The 22,182-nt window shown below is 39.1% G+C and overlaps 1 protein-coding gene across 1 annotated transcript in view; it reads left to right on the top strand.

Moving 5' to 3' along the window:
- The window catches only part of cadpsa (Ca2+-dependent activator protein for secretion a), a 200,178-nt gene that overhangs the window by 35,639 nt on the left and 142,357 nt on the right, over positions 1–22,182 (top strand). The window contains 5 exon segments of the mRNA XM_051074773.1: positions 14,284–14,364; positions 14,717–14,953; positions 18,054–18,175; positions 20,944–21,055; positions 21,154–21,293. Of these exon segments, the coding sequence (XP_050930730.1) occupies positions 14,284–14,364; positions 14,717–14,953; positions 18,054–18,175; positions 20,944–21,055; positions 21,154–21,293 (692 nt within the window).

Here is a 22,182-nt window from a genome sequence, read left to right as displayed (position 1 = left end):
TCCTCCTGCTTCTGAAATCAAGGGCATCTCTTGTAGATAGTCTGGTGCAAAACCATGCAGTGCCTAATAAAAGACAGACTAAAAGACTAATAAAAGAACTTTAAAATCAATGCAAACAGGTGACTAATGTACAAAATTTAAAATGGTCATAATTTTTTCTCTCTCTCTCTGGTCTTAGTCAGCACTCATGCAGCAGAATTCTGGATTAACTGAAGCTTATTTATTGTTTTATTTGCTAGACCTGAAAGGAGAGAATTGCAGTAGTCTAGTGATAAAGGCATGAAATAGAAACTATAATGATACAACATGTGCATATTTTCCATTTCCATTTTCCATTTGTAAAAACTATGTCTAAGCATTCACCCTGTTACAAGGTAGTGCCAAGTGCTATTGTGACATCTGTGACCCTGCATTGGCAGGGCTGTCAGCCTGCTGTGTTACACTACTGATTGGAGAGTGTCATGCACTACTACCAACTATCAATCAGTAGTGACTTAAGCTGCATGTCTCTCAGCAACATTCAGCATTTAGGAGGACTCATCATGCTGTTAGTTTGTATTCCAGTTGAAAAATGGAAGGTTGTTTGCCTAGCCAGCTAATGTAGGCACTGAATCCCCTTGGATGTTACTTTTTGTTCATTCAGATTAACTGTGTTTGTCTAGCCCTGTTTCGGACTGTGTCATTCACTGCACGGGAGACAGTCTTGGATGCATCGCACAGGACCTGTGTGCTGTTTGTTAAACTTTCAAGTGCAATGTCTTCCTCTCCTCATTCAGGTATACCAAGCTATAACCCAGTGGCTGGTAAGCAGAGCTGGTAAGCAACACTGTAACTATAAATGGAAAAGGACAGTGGTGGTTTTAGGAGTCCCCCCTCAGCACCCTGTTCATTATCTTGTGAAGAACAGCACTGAGTGCAGATGGAGCTCAGTAATAGGCAACAGCATCACCATCAAAACTTTACAGTTTTGACCCAACATACGTACTTCAATTATCTGTTACATATTCTTCATTTAACTAATGACAGCTCAGACATGAACATGAAACAGACATGAAATTCTAAAAATTGTTTATGGACATGAAATTAACAGTAGAATACCAGTATTTCCAGTATATTAAGGTTCATCAAGTCCCTCTCAGGTTCCTAGCAGAAAAGAGAAGAGAGGATAGAAAAGAGATAGAGGACAGGAAGAAGAATTGGGGTGTGGGAAGGAGTGTTTAAATAGCAGTGGTGATTAGATGGAGGCAGACAGGAAGGGAGGTCCAGGCATTATAAGAAACAAAGAAATTTCCACCAAATGAGCCATGTGTTTTCCAGTTATTAGTGTTGAGAGTAAATATTGGCTTCTCGGTACGGGAACTGCAGTCTGTGGCTAATAACTGCCAATTAAAATCCAACAGTATCAAGCTGTAGTTAAATAACTTATCTCACCAAAGGCATATCATTACTCTATTAAAGTGCTTTGATAAGGAGCGTAGATGGCAATGATTTTTGAGGCTTCAGTTCAACAAGTCCCTCAAACTCAAAATGAAATAATTCCACAGTTTGTTAAGCCCTCTGGGAGTACTGACAGATGGCTTGCTGAGTCAAAAGATAACATTATGACACTAAGTAACTTCTGTACAATTTTTTTTTTTAATGTATGCCTTACACATGCACATCATTTGAACAAGCTTCAAATCTAAACCCACAGCATACTGCATGGGGTAATCCTTTAATCCACATTGTGAGCTTGGAAATCCCTGTGCTAACTGAGATGCTGAAACATCCTTTGCCACACAAACATATGTCTTGACTTTGGTGCTACACAGCAGGCAAATGCAGTGTACTGTATGTGTACCTGTGAGAGAACCCCAGTTGGAACCAGTTAAGCACAGATGTAGGTTATGGCAGTTGCGATGGGATTTGTCCCCCCCCCTGTGATCTTTTGCCGCCTGTGGTTCAGGTCAGATACTTTTGAAGAAGAGCCAGACAGAGAGCTCCCCCTCCCAACGTCTTTCAAAGCAACATGATACTGCCCTCATTAGTGGAGTGACTTCTGCTTGGCCCACGCACAGTGAGCCATATGCTCAATATCTCTATGGCTTAACCTTAGAGATATTCAGATAAGTATAAGTTTACTTTTCCTACAGGCAGACCTAAAAAGTCTTAATCTTAACATGTCGTTTTTTTGTATTACTGAGCCCTGTTGTCAGTTACTGAATACTAATCTGTTTAAGATTCAATCTGTTAATGCCTCTGCCAAAATGTTGTGCATGTTTTAAGCAAATCTCAGAGATTTTGGATTGAAACAACAATAATTTCATCAGACTGGTCACAAGAGGTGCATGTCACAAAAATTAAAAATGACTCATTTTAGTCCTTAACAACTGATCTAGAGGTGTTTTCCAAAAACATTGGGACTGAAGATGCTCTTACCTATTCATATGTTTGATGTATACTGAGTGATAATGTTTAGATTAGAAAATAAGGTAAATAAAACTAAACAAACGCACAAATAAATTCAATAGTTAATCTTATAGCTTTAGTGGTCATTGGGAGTTCGGGAAGAAAAAAAGACTAGAAAAATATTTTAAAAAATTGCTGTGTTATGTGGTTGTGTCTGTGAGAAATGTATATGCATGTTGCAGCCATGTTGGTTGTAACATTACTTCAAACAGGCCAGTGAATGTCTCAGAGCAGCAAATGAGATGATTGCTCTCTAACAAACTGCACACATCATATGAAGATGGGCAGGGTCAAAAAGTGAGGCACATCTCTTTTGATGAATGTGCCTTTGGCAGTAATGATGGCTGGAGCCGGGAGACAAATTGAATTGTGGGCCAAGGCAGCGGATATGTAGTGAGGGAAGAACAGAGAGGGTTCTTTCCTTTTTATCGGATGGGTTTTAGTCATTAGGGCTGTGGTGGAGTCTGCATCCTCTGAAAGCTTCTAACTGATCACAATAGACTGGGAACAACATACTGGAAAGCACAGTGCTGAGAGTGCTGAAACAATCAGTACATGAGCTGATAGAAAAAAAAAAATCAATGACAGTTTCAGTAATCAATAAAAGGTTCAGGTCACCATCCATCCATTCATTTTCTTCCACTTATGCAGGGTTGGGTTACAGTGGAAACAGGTGAAGCAGTGTATTCCAGATGTCCTTCTCCCAGGCAATGTTTTCCAACTTCTCCTGAGGGGTCCTCAGGTTTTCCCAGGCCAGATGAGATATGTAATCCCTCCAGTGAGTTCTGGGTCTACCCCGGGGTCTCCCTGGTGGACATGTCTGGAAAAGGACGCATCCTATTCAGAAGCCCAAACCACCTTAATTGGCTCCTATCTCTAAGGCTGAACCCAGACACCCCACGGAAGAAACACTGCTTGTATCTGCAATGTCATTCTTTTGGTCATTACCCAAAGCTGGTGACTTGTGAACAAGACCCATACTTGAAAGTCTTCACTTGAGGCAGCAACTTACCACCAACCTGAAGGGAGCCTCCACTATTTTCTAGCAGTAAACCATGGCCTCAGACTTGGAGGTGCTGATCCTCATCCTGACTGCCTCAGGTTTAGCTGCAAACTACTCCAGTATATGCTTAAGGATAATTGGAGCACACCTAAATTACAAGTTACTTTAACAGTATCTTTTTTTCAGAAACAGTCTCTCTGTTACTCTTGATCCACAGTTAATGTTTCAGAAGTGCGTTCTACAATTTTGACAAAGAATTTTCTCTCAGTAATACACTCTCCAAACCAGCTTAGAACTCTGCCAGAGACACCAACCCATTTCTCAAGGTGGCTAAGTAAAAGATCATGGTTGATAGTGTCAAAAACAGCACTCAGGTCAGATATTTCCCATTATCAGCATTCATTCTAAGATCATTTAAAACTTTGATGAGAGCTGTCTCTGTACTATGGTTGGCTCTGCAGCCAGATCAAAGGTTTTCGAGGATATCATTCTCAGAAAGTAGTTTGTGTAATTGTTTAAAACCTTGTTTTCTAAAACCTTGCGTAGTAAAGGTAGATCTCTATCTATCTGAAACAGGGAGGATCAGTGTTTTTTTGAGTAAAGGTTTTACAGTTGTGGTCTTAAAAGGGTTAGGGAAAATGATTGTAGGGAGGAATTTATAATGAAGAGTGTGAACAGTCTATCAAAAGTACTCTTGAAAAGGTCAGCTGGAATAGGGTCAAGGGAGCAGGTAGAGGGTTTCATACTATTGACAGTTTTACGTAGTACATACTCAGTGATTATATCTAAGCTAGTTATTATACTTGGTGGAGGATTTTAAGGGGGAGACTATTATTTCCTGGACTGGTTGGAGTGTTGAGTCTACTATTATCATTTTTTCTCTAAAGAAATTCTTGACATTTAGTGGTGGAGGCCTGGTCTGCTGAGTCTTGGGTTGAATGCAGATTTAAAATGTCATTCATTGTTGAGAATAGTATTTTTGGATCATTATAGTTGGCTGAGATAATATTGGAAAACTAGGTTTGTCTCTCATCCTGCACTGCTTTATTGTACCTAATAAGTTCTCTTAGTATATAGCATGGTGGAAAATAAATAAAAAGTGAATATTTTGCTCTAATCATATCATGGATTTTTTTAAAAAAGCTCTTGTTATTGAGGGATCTTACAAAAGGAGAAAAGAGTCATTTTAAGTTTGAAATCATGTGTATGAGGAACACAGAGGAACATGTATGTGGATGTATAGAAGGCTTAAGCAATCGCTAAATATTAACAGAAAAATAGTGTTTTCCCGCAGCTGCCTGTTGCTAATGACAGGAATATTAAAAGTGACATTTAATAGTACAAGTCTGATAGCAAATGTATGAGGTGGAATCATTTTCATATCAGTCTCTGACGGACGGGTCAGCATTGGACCAATGGATGCGCATATTGTGATCATGTGATAGGCATGTGGACCTGGGAGCATGGGGATGGTAGATGCTGAATGCCAGGGTGGCAGAAAGTACCCAAGTGGAAGCTTTGTTCAAATGGAGATCATCTGCGCCGAAGAGATATCCACGATGTCAATGAAGTGCAGACTGTCTGTGTTGCATGCAGAGAAAAGCCAGGTGATGAGGCAGAGCAGTCTGCTGAAGCAGCCCACTCGTGGCCATGAGTGGGTGTTAGGCTGGAGATGGAGACTGCTATGGGACTGTTTGAGGACATTAAAGTGATCAACAAAGTCTTGTTTTAACAATTCAGACCTTGCTTGTTTTTGTTGTCACAGTTTTCACAAGAACTGTATATTTCTGGTGATGTTAAGGGTGGCATTTTCAAAAGATGACACTGTGGAACCTGGTTTCAAAAGTTTGTGTTTTCAGGCCCCCAGTGCTGTTATTGTATGAACAAAAGGCCAAACCACAACGATGGTTTACTGTTTACTGGCCTTAGTCTTCATTGACAGTTACTCAGACTACATTTTGGACTCTAGGGACTTGTGATTGTCATTTAACTGTAACTGTAAATTTTATAGTTTGAAATTATAGTGAAAATATATGTATTGTGGCAGCTCTAGTTTAGACATAATATAGAAATTATGTTTTGGGGTTGAAAAAACTCTCATTAAAAAAACACAGTAGCACTGTAAGTGGTGCTGGTCCTGTGCAGCCATGCTATTCACACACCCTATGGAACAGGTCTTTCGCTAAATTTAATTTAGAGCCAAGATGCAGTTACAGAAGCATTGCCCTTCTGTCTACAGTTTTTCCAGCGGCACTTCCAATTTATCACTGACAAAAGATGCAACTGCAAACATGAGTGTGCCTTTACCTGCAGTGTTCCACAGCTTTATCCACTTTATTTGCTCAATTTTGTATTCCCATTCTGTGTCAATTGTGTGTAAATTCTCTCCCAGCTTGCTGTTCATGAAAACTGAACAAGATGGGGTTGGACGTGTGCTGTGATCGATAATCCAGTTCAAGCACACAGTATTGTTGTGGAGCCACTGAATTCTCTGTGCATATTTGCTCTGATAAGACAAATGGTGGAGGAAAGACAGATTAACCAGAACTGCTTCACTACAGAGCTGTTACTGTCCTGGTCAAACTGAGGCCTTGAACATCTCCATGGATAAGCTGGGCGTTTAACCTCAGTGCTGTCAGTGTGTGTGAGAAAGAGATATAAAATGTGTACTGATGATGAAAAACAAAACACAAACATATGCAAACACTCCCCAGTGCTCTTTATCCTCTTGTTTATGGTTGCTGTAGCAACTGTACATATTGGCTATTGCCCCTCACTCCTCCAAACACACACCCACTTCCTTTGTCATGCCAACTGCTGTTGCCTTATCTGAATTAACGGTGAGTTATTGCTTTTCCTTTTATCACTATCAGGTTTGGGCCTGTTAATCCTTCCAGAGGGGATAACAACTTGTTTAAATCACTGGAGAGAGGAAAACAGAGGAGAGATTGGGAGAGATAAGGAAGCAGAGAGATTATTAATATAATCAAATGTTGATACCGATAATGAAGATCTGTCAGTATTCTTAGTTTAATTGTCAATGTTTGGACCAGGTACAGTTTCTTGTCAGCTTTTTCTAACATAATTGAAACCACCACAGTCATTTTGGTGGTGGCATGGCAGTGCAGTGGTTAGTACTGTCGCCTCACAGCAAGATGGTTCAGGTTTGGTCAGGTGATTTCTGGGCCAGTACTGTAAGCAGTGGTGACATACAGTATAATCTCCATTGTTTTTTAAACAGCGGTAGAAATCAGAGCTAACTGCATGTTAGGTATCAGTAAGATGCTGTTTATACTATTACATTCCTTTTGTATGTGTCTTTTTACATTCACAAAGTCTCACAAGAGCCTAGTAGCTCAAAAAGCAGCCATCAGACACCCAATACTCTCTGTCGACTGTGACAGACTGTGACAAGTGACTATATAGAGGCAGAAGGGGAGGGTGATGAGTTATAGAACAAAAGAGAAGAGATCAAGGTAGCATGGTAGACAGACAGCAGAATAGAGAGAGGGTGGGGGAGCAGCTTGGGGGAGTTGTTATTTACTGGGTGAAGAGGGCAGGTGCAAAGGCTCCACAGAACTGCTAAATGATGGAGCCAGGTAGCACTCAGTGTCCTGAGATGTGGGGTAAATTGAGGATTCAGGAACAAGAGACTGACTTGAACAGTACCAAATAGAGAGAACATCACAACAAAAACACATATGTGTCAAATAATTGGCAGTTGAACTGACTATGACAAAACTGACTAATTTATGTGGCAGGTCTTAAAACCACATGTTGTTTGGAATGTCTTAAAACATAGAAAATGGGAATATTAAATTTTCCAAAATACAAGATAGGCTGGTATATTGTAAATGTCCCACACTTGCCTTCTTTGTAAGAATTTTATTTGTGCTTTAAGCATTTGATAAACTCATGCTGAAAAAAAGACATAGTAGACTTCCAACTGCCAGCATGGTTAACAATCACAGCAATTTTCAGTTTAATATATGGAAAATGTTGTTCTATAGTTTGTGAATTTGGCAACTGAGTTCCTGTGTAGCACACTGGTGTCCATTGGTGCAGGTATAATTAGAACAGCTAAGTACAAAAATAGACTGTTTAGCCTGTTGTTACTGGTGTATACAAACCTACAAGAACAAAAATTGGACTTCAATGTTGCACATAATAGACAAAAAGGATATTTTAGCCGCTGTAAGATTGCTCAGTTGATACTTAGAATTTCCCTTTGGCTTATCTGACACTCATCTTCTCGAATTTGGAAGTTATTCAGATGCTTGACTTTTTCCACATATTGCCAGTGTAGTTATTACTTTGTCATTTAGTCATTTGTAACCATCCCAGTCTCAGTGATAGTCATGTAACTACAGTTATAAGCACACAGAATTTACTGGAATGGTCCTTTAATAATGTGGAATTTTCCCTTTAAGCAGAGTTAGCTTTGTCTTGTCCATGTCATGCTTGACAAGCATGTAAGGACACTGTGCCTGGAGGTGATGAAGGGGACGGGTGGAGTGCTTGGGTCAGTGAGCTGAGCACAGTTCCTTCACTGGGGAACTCTGGCTCACAGAGTTTCTGCTTCAATAAGGAACAGACAGCCTTAATCTGTTGTCATGACGACTGGTCCCCCTGCTGGACTCTTAATGGTCATTTCTGATGCACACATTGTTTTTTCTAGGCTGAACTATTACAATTCATTATTATTTGGCTTCCTCAACAAGTCCCTAAAGACTCTCCAGTTGATCCAAAACGGTGCAGCACGATTACTGACGGAAACCAGGAAAAGAGATCCACCACCATCATTAAAACACCAAATGAGGGAATATCTTTTGGAAGAATGGTGTTCCATTCTTCCAGTAGAGTTCCAGAGACTTGTAGAATCAATGCCAGAGGGCACTGAAGCTGTTCTTGTGGCTTGTAGTGGCTCAACGCGTTACTAAGACATTTTATGTAAATTTTTCATTTTTCCTTTGTTACCCAGTGTAGTTTTTCACAGTAAAACATCCACTGCACACACATATGTTGATATTATATTCTGGATATTGGATGGCCAAGCGCCAACCTACACTTGGCTGCATTAGTTAGAAAACTGAACGTGTTCTAATGTGTAGCAACCATATCGTTTTTCACACCCAGGGACCACACATTTCATGGTTTCAGCTTTATCTTGCCAAGTTCATAGTAAAGTTAACATAGTTGTTTATCCAACCTAGTTAGAATTTGTTGATCAGAAATGTGGCTTCCTTCATGGAGCAGACAGTCCAATCAGAATCATTTGTAGGTGGGACATCTGTCCTGCTAACTGATCCAACATGCAATTACACAGATGGAATATATATCCCTGCTGTAGAAATAAGTCCCAGTATAAAAGACTGCTTTACAAGTGAAATCATGATTAATATGAGATTTTTACAGATTTATATTTTATAAGGCAAAGCACTGAATTTTGAGGTGAGTGTATGGTAGTTATTTGGCTTAAACATACATAGTAATTTGTATGGTCCTTAAAATTAGGGTGTCTTGAAAGTTTAATGGAGATAGAAGTTTAATAGAGATAATGACCCAGTAATTCACCCAGTAATTCACATGAAAAGTGACAGAAGTTGAGAGCTTGAGAAAGGAGTTCAAGCTGAAAGTTAGACAGCTGGTACTTATTTGTCTTCTATGTAAGGCTGTCGTGAGTCATAAGCACTGCCCTCTCTCAGAATGTATTCCTGCATACATACATCCTCATTTGACAAGTTCTTCAACAACTAAATGCGTTGTTTTTCTGTTCTGTTTTTGACAGAGCAGCACCTACAATTCACTGTCCAAACCACACATCTGTTTTATGTGACAACATTATGGTTCAAGTTTGGTTAAATTTAAAATTTAGCTTAAAATGACTACTTTGTTAAAGTTAGAAGTTGTGGATAGGGTAGGGCAACGATTATAGTCATGGACAGTGTTGGGGGTAATGTGCTACTAAGCAATGTGTTAGAATACTACGATTACTTCTCTGTTGAAATTAGTAAGTTAACGAGCTGATTTTTTAATTAAAATAATTGTCAGTTATGTTTTCAAATAAGCAGTACGTTACAAAACCAATATGAAAATGCATTTGCACAATATGTTTCTTTCCTACCACTAGCATACTAGTGGAGTGTATCCCATCCTACAGTGTATCAGTATGCAGGTGTAGCTCAGGTAGCTAGATGTTAGAGAGGATAGCCTTTACGCCGTGTAAATATTCACTTTATTTTGAATCTGTGGGTGAAAACAAAGAGAACATCACAGTGCAAAATGCAAGTTGTACTTGTTGATAAGTAGCTGCAAGCTAAGTATAGTAGTTCAGCTAAAGCTGTCACTGTGGTAACGCAAAAGTACTCTAACAAGTTATTTTTCTCAGTAGGTAACTAACGTAGCAAGTTACTTTTTTAATATCATTAATTTTGTAACATACCAAGTTACTTTTAAAAGTAACGTTACCCAACACTGGTCATGGTTAACTATGTCACAAAGGGCTGGGCAATATGGCAAAAAATTGAAAAATAAAATCAAATAAACCAGTGGGCTCATTAGTTAAACTTTGAGAATATAATTTATTAACAAAAATAGAATAACCATTTACAATGCAAACAAATTTTTATCTATCATAACTAAACATTAAAAAATAATGCAAATTCAATTGTAATATCCAAATTTCTTTTCAATCACTTTTCATATGGGGCAATGGTGGCAAAAGACAACACAATATTTTTTTGTTTTGGTACAGCCCCACAAGCCTTACTAGACCTTGGTGTAGTTGTAAATAGCATTTTCATACTCTCTATGCTGTGTTTCCCATCTTTGGTTGCTACTAATCGGTGACACGTTTTGCAGACTGTATCTGGGCATCATTGCTTTTGAGATAAACAAACCACTTCCATATAATTGACGTGGTGTGACCTCTCCTGTTCGGAGGATAATATGACTTATTCACTCTTGGTCCTCTCTCTGAAAAAACTCTACAATATTTAATAAGAGTAGCAGAGGAGCTGAGCTCAGTCAGAAGAAAAAAAAAAAGCTTAGCTAAAATTCAAGGGAACATATTTGTAGGTACACAAGGGAGAGCAGAATAACTGGCTGTGTTGTTTTGGAGGTTTTCAGTACGCTCCTGTTTTGTTCCCTGCTGATCAAGACACAGCAGGGAGCTAAATATTTTCCCTCAGATGGTGGGAAAGCCAGTCCTAAAGTGTGTAACCCTTTATGCCATTTTAACCATTCTCTGTGACATTGTTGTACCAACTTTGGTAATGCTTTATTTCACAGGTCCAATCATTTCTTAATAATTATCTGAAAAGGCTAAACTAATATTTAAGTGAATATTCACAGGAAGATTCTTGGACATGTAACAATGAGTGAGGGGAGAAAGAGGGAGTAAGGGAGAGAGTTATAACACAGCTGTCTACATAGGCTGTCACTTGTGCTATATGTATGTTATTGCAACCTGAAGTGTATTGTTACACTTATGCACAGAGCAACAGCAATTGTGAGTGCTGCCAAAACACAGGTGACCTACAATAAAACTGTGCCTGAACACATCTGGTGTAGACACAGATGGGAAACTGAGCTTTCTGGTGATGTTCTGGTGATTTGACTGTGCAGACTGTACACACTACAAGTTTGTCTACTGTGCAAAGAATGCAAACTGGATGTTTGTCTCATGCACTGTTTGTTAGTTCTGTATTCCTCATCCTTAGTCCTATTCTTATCAACTATTGCACACACTGATTTGGTCTTCTTCTCTCTGACCTCCTTTTCTTGTTGAGGCAAATACACCAAAGAAAGGATCCCTTTTTTGCTGTTGAGTTCACCATTTTGTTGTGGGCAGGTGTGGAATCAATTTGCATAAGACCTGTTACTGGAGCATGTAAGCATGTGCATGTTTGCTGTCCACAGCACATGAACAGAGTATAACTTCCAGTACCTCTGTGCAGGTCCTGTAAGTGACCACAAAGAGTCAAACGTAGCAACTAAGCCAAACATGAACACTGCTAAGAGTGTTTGTCACAACACATAACCCAACCCAGGTACTGCTACAGGGACCTGAGAGTCACGCTAATAGTAGATGAAAATGAAGGACTCATGATGAAGCAGACAGAAACTCAGGAAATATTTTCATGACTTCTTTGAGATTATTTTAGGTAAAGGACAGCCTGCTGCTTCTTGGAGAGTTTAATCCAGGTTGTTCAGTGGAGGCTGAGATTGGGACTTCAGTGACAGTGAAATTCAGTATTTTTCAACGTCAAAATGAGAACAGAAAAGAAAACCATGCATGTCTTCAATCTGACACAATATGTTCACTGTCTTATATGTGTTTGTGTGTGCTGTCTCCTTTCTGGGTATCAGAGAGACAGGACTACATACATAGTATTGCTCTGCACACTTTCTGATTTGTAAATTCTATGGTGCATATCATGGTGTATGTATGTATGTGTGTGTGTGTGTGTGTGTGTGTGTGTGTGTGTATGTGGTGCATGCCTGGGAGACAGCAGTAACTCAAATGTGCTCCTCAGTCAGTGGTGACAGCAGGGGTGGGTGTTCTGGCAAGATGTTAATACAGCCAAGTGGGAGAAAATCAATGGCAGGGACAGACGGGTGAGAGGGTGTGTGTGTGTGTGTGTGTGTGTGTGTGTGTGTGTGTGTGTGTGTGTGTGTGTGTGTGTGTGTACGTGAGAGAAAAAACAATCCGACGCCTGTACCTATCCATTCTCTTTTTTCTATTTACCTGTCTACAATGCTACAATTACCAGTATGCAAAAGGATAAAAAATAATTTCCAAGGAAGCAAATAAGTCTAGTGACTTTACTATGAGTCCAGTAAAGTCAAGCGTATATAAATCTTTCAATAGTGGTGTGGATACCTGTACTGAGCTGAGCTATGAACAACCACAACCATTCAAGCCAAACTGACCACTGCAAATGGTTCTTCATAGGTAAGAGCACAGCAAGGTAAAACAAGATGCTTACCTTGATGAAACTGATTTGTTGAACAAAAAGTGCTGAATGTGTTCATATCTTGGTTGTGTGGACTGTCTCATATTGAACAATAGCAATGCTGACAATGCTCCCCCAACTCTGTGACAAATACACTGCATTTCTACAAAAATTTGAGCTAATGAAGGCAAATAAATTCCAAACCATAGAGATTCTGCAAGTAATTACAAAAAATGAAGTACAAAGAGGCTCATTTACATCTTTAGTTTTAGTTTTAATACTTCACTAAATTGAGAACTTGCAGTGACACATTTGCACCGTGAAACTAATTTGGGAGAGGCTTAGTAAATATTCCCCATGGAGTTGTCATAGTTGTCATACCTGCACTCTTTGCACCTGGTAGTAGTGAGCTTCACTTGAGGGGCAGAACCTGCACTGTTCAGTCCTCTGCTTTGGTAACCCCACTGCTTCATCCCCAAACTGGCCTTATTCAAAAGAATGAGAGGCTTAAGTCAGAATTATAAATCCATTAGCATGGCTGTTGACACCCAGTCATATTAGCAAAGCCAGAATCTATGACCTAACTGACCTGCATTATGACCTCTACTCTCTAAGTGTTAAGTCCACTTTGCATTTTCAAAAATCTGGTGTTAACATGCACCACAGGGATCTCACTCTCTTGTGTGCAAAGGTGTGTTTCACGCACAAATGTACATTGGTTTGTGAAACATACCTTTGTACTCCAGATGCAGACACACACACACAGGTGTGTGACAACATTACCATTAACCTGCGCCAGCTCCTTTCTAATCAGCAGGCAGGGCTGCAGAGAGATTATTGATTCCATGGCCTAGGGAAAGAGCCACTGATGAACTGGAAAGGGAAGGTATTGACAGATGGTATGAATAATATCCTCCAAGGGCATTTTCATTGAGATTATGGGTACAAGCAGGTTAGCAGGACATTGTCTCTTGAGGAGACGAATCATACATAAACACTGGACTACACAAGGTATTTTTTAAATGTGACATTAATACACTTGTCTTCAAACGTCATTACATGTGCACTGAGCTGCTAAACAGTAAATTCCTCTGGACTGTCCAAACAAAATTCTGGTATTGGCATGGTCGAGGTTGAAAATCCTCTTCAAACACACGTGACAAATGGTGACATACAAACTCTGTTTGATTCTTGTCCGTGTTCCCTCTGACAAACTGGATTTTACTTGTTCTTTAAATTCCCAGAACAGTTTTTCCCTCTGTTTTATTTATATATATATACCCCTTTAAATTTGCCACCTGCATGCTCATGTGTACACAAATGCACAATAAAACTGGGACCCACTCAAAAAGACATTGCTCTACTAGTGATCAAAAACTCCACAGGGTACTTTTCAAACACAACCACAAATACTGTGCATTAGTCATGCTTTTATGAGCAGATGTAGTCAGTCACAATAAACATTTGAAAACACATTACTTTGAAAGTACTGAAAAAAAATATTGGCAGGGAAATTTATGAACTCTAAGTTAATTACTTAAAAGAAAATATTACTAAGGCAGTTCAAACTCTACAGCAGCAGCTGAGTGATGATGTTTCCTCTGGGTCAGAATCTTATGTTTCTGCTTTTGGTCACTGACAAAACAAAGACATTTTTGGCATTGTTTATATTTTGGTTTTAGTTCAAAATGGTTGCCAATACTCCATCAAAAGCATTGTGTAAAGACAAGTTACACAGAAAAAGAGAAACGTTTGATTCAGTACAGTACCTTTATCTCGACTCTTCTTATCTGTTTTATTTGTTATAATTATTATTATGTAGTATATATTGTTGTGGTTCCATTTCAGAAGAACATTGTGTCTCTGTTCCCCTAGCTTGACAACCCTGATGAGCAGGCAGCACAGATCAGAAGAGAATTGGATGGACGCCTGCAAATGGCAGACCAGATTGCTCGGGTAAGGGACAAACGGTGGATGAATGAATGGCAGGCCCAGGCTTTTGACATTGATTCAATTTCACCACCTTGGTTTATCACTGTAATTCAGTTTGATTTTCATTTGAATGGAAAACATCTAACTTTGAATGTGTGAAATAATACCAATTCAGATTTTCTGTTTTGCATGATTATCTTACTTACTAATGTTTAACATGAGTTTAGATTTTGCTTACCTGAGAAGGTGGTAGGTCACAGTAAAACATTACATTGTAATATATTCTACAACAGTGTTACTTTGTTTTATGCGGTTATTTTGAACATTCTGTGGATAGTGCTCATTAATGAATTGGCTGTCTTCCTGCTTTGGTTAGCATGGTGGAAGGTTTCCCAGGTTTTCCTCCAGGGAGATGGAGGCAATGTACATTGAGGAGCTGCGATCTTCTGTCAACCTGCTGATGGCCAACCTGGAGAGCATGCCGGTATCCAAGGGAGGAGAATTTAAGCTGCAGAAGCTGAAACGAGGCCATAACACATCAATCATGGACATGGGCCAGGAGGACGAGAACACGTTGTCCAAATCTGACGTGGTTCTGTCCTTCACCCTGGAGGTTTGTCAAACAGTTTTTACTTTTTCTGTTACAGCAGTGGATATGGTAAAAAGATATAATTATGCAGACTGTCTGGGCAAACCAAAGTAAATTCTGTCCTGACAGTGGCAATACAGAAAACAAAAATGACTAATGACTAATTCTAATGGGAGCATGGATGTTCTCAGACAGGTTAAAATACTTTTTACATTAAGTAACAACTTGTGTGCAGTGTGTACAGTTTGGGTTGGTGCCTGACTTTCCAAAATAGAAATGGTACATCCTTTGGGGAGTATGAATATATGAGATGAAATGTATTGCAGTCTGTCATTTACAGTTTAATAATTCTTCAGGCACTTTCTACAAAAGTAGAATAAGGAGAAGCTTTAGCAGCGTATCAAGAAGAATGATTTGAACAGGAAATATGACTAGTGTGCAGCACAGACATTTTTATATAAAGTAATGCTTTGGTAACATTGTTCCATTTTTAGAGCTAAAATAATAATATCTAAAATAATACCTAATGATGTTTAATTACTCCTTTGGATTGTGGACACGTGGATCACTTCAAACATAACAAGTATGAGGATTAAAAATAAATAAATCATTGATTTCCACAAAATTTAGAACAAGCCCCTCAAACGTAATTGATCCTTATATTTGACCCTGTGCCAGTGGAATACAGTGAGATTTGCTAAAGTCATTCATTCATTATCTATACTGCTTATCTGTTAAGGATTGTGGGGGGGCTCGTGCCTGGTTTCACAGTTGACATTGGGCCAACACATATAGACAAACAAACATTCACACTCAAATTCACACCTTCGAGCAGCTTGCTGGAGTACCCGGAGAGAACTCACGCAGGCACAGGGAGAACATGAAAATTCCACACAGAAAAGCTCCAGGCAAACCAGGGCTCAAACCCAGAACCTTCTTGCTTTGAGGTGACTGTGCTAACCACTGCACCACTGATTTGCTAAATGTAAACTTAAATTTAATTAATGGACCAAAGATGCACATTGCATGTTTAGGAGCCCAAAGTGTATGTATACCAAAGACACACAAGGCATGTTTCAAACAATATGTTGGAAAGCTTCATGGATCACAGTTCAGTTAGCTCCTGATTGTCCAAAGCTGAGTATTTTCTGAGTGGGAAGAAAGAGTACAAATCATTTCAGATTTAGTCCAGCTTAACTCACCATCAAAAGAAAGGGAACAGGATACCACAAAAAACTCATCTGTAAAAGGTCACAAGGAATAATTAACATTTCTAACTTCAAAATTCTTTGTTGTTGAACATGTTCATGATTCAAAATTATAGTTCAAATTAAACCTTTTGGTCAAGGATAACAACAATAAATGAAATAATCAACACTTGAGAACCTGTGATGATCATAGCACATTTATAGGTCCATCTGTTGAACATGAAAAGTACCTAGTGCCTAGTATCTCCTTAACATTAAGATGATAAATTACCTGTCCAAAACTTGAGCAGGCATAACAGTCCAGCAGCACCATGATTATTTTACTGCCTCACTGTTGATGGTTTCTAGCATCTCAGAGAAAAAAAGGCACTTTTCCATCTCTTCCAGTCTGAAAAATACAATGTGGGTGAGGTGGGAGAAATTCTATCTTTTGTACAATGAATGTTTTTCTTTAGCCTGGCAGCACCTGCCCACAGTTTGAGCATCTCTCTTCTCAGTAAACTTTTATTCAAGACAAGCTTCAGTTTCAGTAAGCCTAGACAATTCTATGAATGTAAACACTTCCTACACCTCACTGGACAAACTACACGGCAGCTACAAACAACTCAAGCTTTAACCAGTCAAGATTGAGTAGTTTGAGATAAACAAATGTAAATGCAAAACATTTTTTTTCTTGCAGAACATTCTTGAGTGGCTATGTCGCATGCTTCATGTTTGCAGTGTACATATTTTTCTTGTTCTCTGCAGCTACTATAGCATATTCTAAAGGTGGTGTCAAACAGGGCAACAGTGTAGTTTACTCTGTTCTCATCCTCCAAAACAACCAAAACTAATATATCCAGTAGCTTTGGAGACAGCAAACAAATAAAACACTTCTGCTGACTCAAATCCAAAGAAATAGTTACTGTGGAGGCTCAAACATTGATTACAGTTAACATACTGTCTTTTCTTGCTCTCTACAGTTGTTCTGTAATTGCATAAAAGCTGCAACATCTGTTTCTTTAGATCCCAGTTTGCAAACTAGAGAAACATAGTAGTCTTTGTGGAAATTCATTTTACATTTACAACACTATAGTTTAAGTAGTTTCTCACTAGTTCAAGAGTTTCAGGATGGCCTGTCACCTCATAGATATGTTCACAGATATGTTAAACTGACACAACAGCTTGTCTTTGACAGTATTTCTAGGTTGTATACTTTGTTAGTTAATGAAAGATAATCGAGAGTGCAAATAAATGAGTGATGATATCCTGGTGTATCAGGCCAAGTCCATGGTACTGAATGAAAACCACTACTTTCCTCTAAAACAGGCTTATTGTTTTCATTTAATTAGGTATTGAAATCCCAAACCTTAATGATAAGAAAGCAAACAAAAACAAACAAACAAACAAACCCAACAGAAAAGCAGTTCAATCACTTTTTCTTTATCATGTTCATCCTGTTTCAGTTCAAAAGAATTGTGCAATACTGCCACCATCTGGTGCATATCTCAGCTAGGCTTGTAAATATTCTTGCTGCTTGGTGCCAAGCTCCAGTCTCTCCACTCTAACTCACTCTTTGATGATTTATTTAGTATTTCAACACAGCCAACCGCGTAATAGAGGTGTCAACATTGACATAGCTTTTTATGTTTATGCTTCATAAGTATAAAAAGGGATTTGATTTAATGCTTATATTTGGGCACTAACCTCAAATATAATGATCACACATGCAATTGTCTGACAGTATAAAGATGCAGTTATAGCTTGTCACTGACATCTACATCTGTTGTTTGACCAGCTATATTGTCATTCAAAATATAAGAGACAACTCTGGCTTTATTTTCTTCGTTTTTCTAAGTTGCTGTTCTTGTGTTTGGCTATGTAAACTTATCTCTTTTCCCCTTTGTGTGTTTAAACTACATCTCTGTGTGCTGCAGGTAGTGATCATGGAGGTTCAAGGTCTGAAGTCGCTGGCTCCAAACAGGATTGTTTACTGTACCATGGAGGTAGAGGGAGGACATAAACTACAAACAGACCAGGCTGAGGCCTCAAAACCCACGTATGTACACTACACACGTGCGCACACACACACACACACACACACACACTGTCATCTGCTAGTCAAATAGATGTGTATATCCTGAAGGTGTATTCAACATAAAATATGAATGCACTATGTAGTGTGGTTAGCATATAGCGTTTTAATGGGATTGTGTTGCCTCTTGTTGCTGACTCAAATTTTAATTTAATGTGTGGTTGTGGTTGTTCAGGCAGGTGTAAATGGTCACCTGTTCTATATACTGACCACTGATACATGTCCACATCCTATGTCATTCAGCGTGCAGTCTCTATAGTCAGGGTAGTACTCTTTCAGCATTAGTTTTTAAGTGTGGTTTCAAGAATTGCATGTTCAATCAAGTGCTGTAAATCTCAGGCTGTGCCATCTCAGTGACAAACTTTATCGCACTTCCTCAGATGTGTTTCAGGGCATCAAATGAGAAAAGGCACTGTTATATGGAATCTGCCTAAATCATATATGAAAGTAGTAAGATGGCAGAAAGAGTATGCTTGTGTAATTATGTGAATTTAAAGATCAACTTTCGTTTGTCAGAAAATATGTTCTCAACAGTGTTTAGACTCAGGGGGTGAACATTTAATTTCATGATTCACTGAGGTAACAAAGCAGCTTTCCTGTTACATGATTATTTCCATAATTAAGTAGCAGTGCCAATAAAACTGACACAGCTTCAGTGTCAGATGTAAGACCACAGGTCACATCTCGTCTCCATGGTAGCCACTCATTCATTGTCTCATCTCTTACACTTCCTGTTTTTCTGATTCAGTCTTGTTTGTTACTGTTTAATAATTCAATCTGTTTCATCAGTACAGTTGGAGTAAGTGATGGGAAAATAGCTGACACGGGAGACCAGATCCTGGCTGGAAACATTGCTTTTCTCTGTCAACTTGCTTACATAAACACTCCAGAAGTGTAACAAAAATCTGACAAGGCCTTGTTTTCTGGCAGATGTAAATGGTCACCTGTATGTACTGACCATTGATACATGTGAAATTGCAAAAACCCAAAAGCTACATCTCAGACTCTACAGGCCTCAGTTAGCATGTTGAATGTTGATGACAGTACAATTAGATTAGATTAGATTAGATAGATACTTTATTAATCTGTACAGGAAATTCACAGTTCCAGCAGCATCAACAGACTTAAGATAAGAGGTCGAATGCATGCAATAAGTACTGGGAATAATAATAAAAACACTACTGATAAAAAACACAGTGAAGAACCTTCAAGTCCAGTGCAAAGTGCAAAAATTAGAAAAAGACTGAATAAGTATGGCTTGTTTGGAAGGATGCCAGGAGAAAGCCTCTTCTTTCTAAAAAGAACATGGCAACATGGCATAGATTTGCAAAGTTGCATCTCAACAAACCACAAGACTTCTGGAACAATGTCCTTTGGACAGACGCAAGTCCTAAGTGGAGATGTTTGGCCATAATGCACCACATTTGGCAAAAACCACAAACACCTCATACCAACTGTCAAGCATGGAGATGGAGGAGTGATGATTTTGGCTTGTTTTGCAGCCATAGGACTTGGGCACCTTGCATTTTTTAAGAAAATAAACAGTTTGCTATCTCAACACAAACCAAACCATGATCTTAACAATCCAGACATTCTCATAATCACACTGATGGGTAATCATCTATAGTCAGCAGATATAGTCAATATTTCAGGAATATAGCAGTGACTTTGTCTAATTCACCACTAGCTACTAGTACTAGTACTACTAGTTAGGTAGCTTACTACTTTATAGTGTCCTTCAACAGAAAGACCTATGGGTAGTGTCACAGCAACTGTATTCATATTTTTCTGCAGTTGATGATTCTGGCAATATTTTTTCAATGGTGCCAGGCTGGGTTAATAGATGAAATACAGCTGTAAAGCCTATAGTTCTCTCCTCTGACCATCACTGCTTTTTTGAAATTTATCTGACTTGGCAGTGGTCATCCATTTCTCTTGAGTTTCTGTGTCCTCTGCTCAGTAGTGGATCTGAGTATAACATCTGAGGTGTGTGTGGGATGTTAAATTGATTTCTCCAGTGGGAACATCGTTACACTGCACAGCCACAGGCCTCCCAGCAACACCACTGCAAACAACAAAGAAACATATGGCAGTGCTGCACATGAAAAGCCCCAGCGGCCTCTTTTTCAACATAATAGATATCTGTTCACAGCCTTAATAGGCAGATGCAGGTGTGGCAGCATGCACTGCAACTATCTTATTCTTACTTCCTACCTTTTATGGGTTACATTCAAAAATATCTTAACATGAGGTATCCTCAAAATGGCACTGAAACTTCAATTAGGAGTCTCCTCTTTAGATCTTTTCCTAAGGCAGCTGAGAGCGGCTTTTACAAAGATCCGATATCAACATCTTATCTCCTTTGGAGGTTGATGTAGCACATATCTTGGCAAACAGTGCCTTATTTTCACATTTAGCAGACACAGACCACATCAGTATTTATTTGGGGTTGTCTCTCTGGCTGTCCAATGAATACATCTAATTTTCATCCTCATTTTAGCTCCCCTTTGGTCTCCATCAACTCTTGAGAAACATATGAGGCTGTTTAGCTGCTAAACGCTCCTGTATATTAACCATCTAGTGGCTAACTTTGTCTTCTGCAAGTTCTGGTTTAGCAGGGTCTGCTGTAATCAGCAGCTAAGCTTGTCACATGCTGACAGAGCAAGAGACATCATCTCTAACACAGTGCTTTCTGTGTTTGTGTGTGTGTGTCTGTGTGTCTGTGTGTGTAGTTGGGGTACCCAGGGCGACTTCACCACCACCCAGCCGTTACCTGCTGTCAAAGTGAAGCTTTTCACTGAGAGCACAGGAGTGTTGGCTCTGGAAGATAAGGAGCTGGGGAGGGTAAGTAATGACTACAACAATTTTACTTCATCTAAATAATTTCACTCTCAGTTATCCTGCAAAGCTCACACACATTGTTGTCATATTATTATGCCCAGGTTGTGCTCCACCCAACTCCTAACAGTCCAAAGCAGTCAGAGCTCCATAAGATGACTGTATCTAAAGGGTGTCCAGACAGTGACCTCAAGATTAAATTGGCTATTCGCATGGACAAACCACAAAACATGAAGCATTGTGGGTAAGTGACAGTAAGATTCTGCATGCTTGTGACCCCAAATGTTGTAAAATTAGACACATATTTTGCCCAGCGTGATGCTAGTTTCATACAGTGGCAGTCTTCCTGTCCAGCTCCAGTCTATTGTTTTCCCATCTCAGTGTCCAAGGATATGTAGGCATTAAAATAAGGTGTGGTCAGGTGCATTGTTGGTGCATTGCTATCTTATTATCAAGATATTAATATGTGCCTTCATAGGCGGGTGCACAATGCATATACTCTCTGTTTCTTACACAAACAGAGATGCGCAGTAAAATTCATGTTGTGTGTTGCATAATATTGCTATGTGTCATGGAGGTTTCTTGGACATAAGTGAGGACACATTACAGGGCATTAGGAGGTGTGATGCTTAACTGCATGTAACGATGCCAGTGAACCCAAATACACCAGCAACAAAATGGATGAGGCGAGATCAGCTGGCAGAATAAGTTGCCATATTTGCCATTATAACAATGATCCACCAAGGTGTGAGTGCACCTGGTTTTTAAAGGGAATGGGAGAGGGCACACTGATATGCTCAAAACACATTATTATTACATGATTAATATTGTTTTTGCATCTACATCCTATATATCCTTGCAGTCACATACAGACCTTAAACCTTATTTGCTTTCCTCATTATCCCCTGTCCTAGATACCATTGCATCTGTAATCACCTCTGAGCCCTGTGTGATAGTGTGTTACTGGAGGTGTGTTGCCTAAAAGATAATGTTTTGCTTCCCTCCTATGGTGACCAGCTGTTACTACACATACTTTAATTTCCATGACAGTAAAAGTTTTGACACAATTCCTTTTTCTTTCTTTCTTTCTTTCTTTCTTTCTTTCTTTCTTTCTTTCTTTCTTTCTTTCTTTT

This window comes from Lates calcarifer, linkage group LG12 (genome assembly GCF_001640805.2).
Source record: "Lates calcarifer isolate ASB-BC8 linkage group LG12, TLL_Latcal_v3, whole genome shotgun sequence".
NCBI classification, from domain to species: domain Eukaryota; kingdom Metazoa; phylum Chordata; class Actinopteri; family Centropomidae; genus Lates; species Lates calcarifer.
The sequence above is the reverse complement of the archived record's forward strand: the minus strand, read 5'-3'. Positions and strand labels throughout refer to the sequence as shown.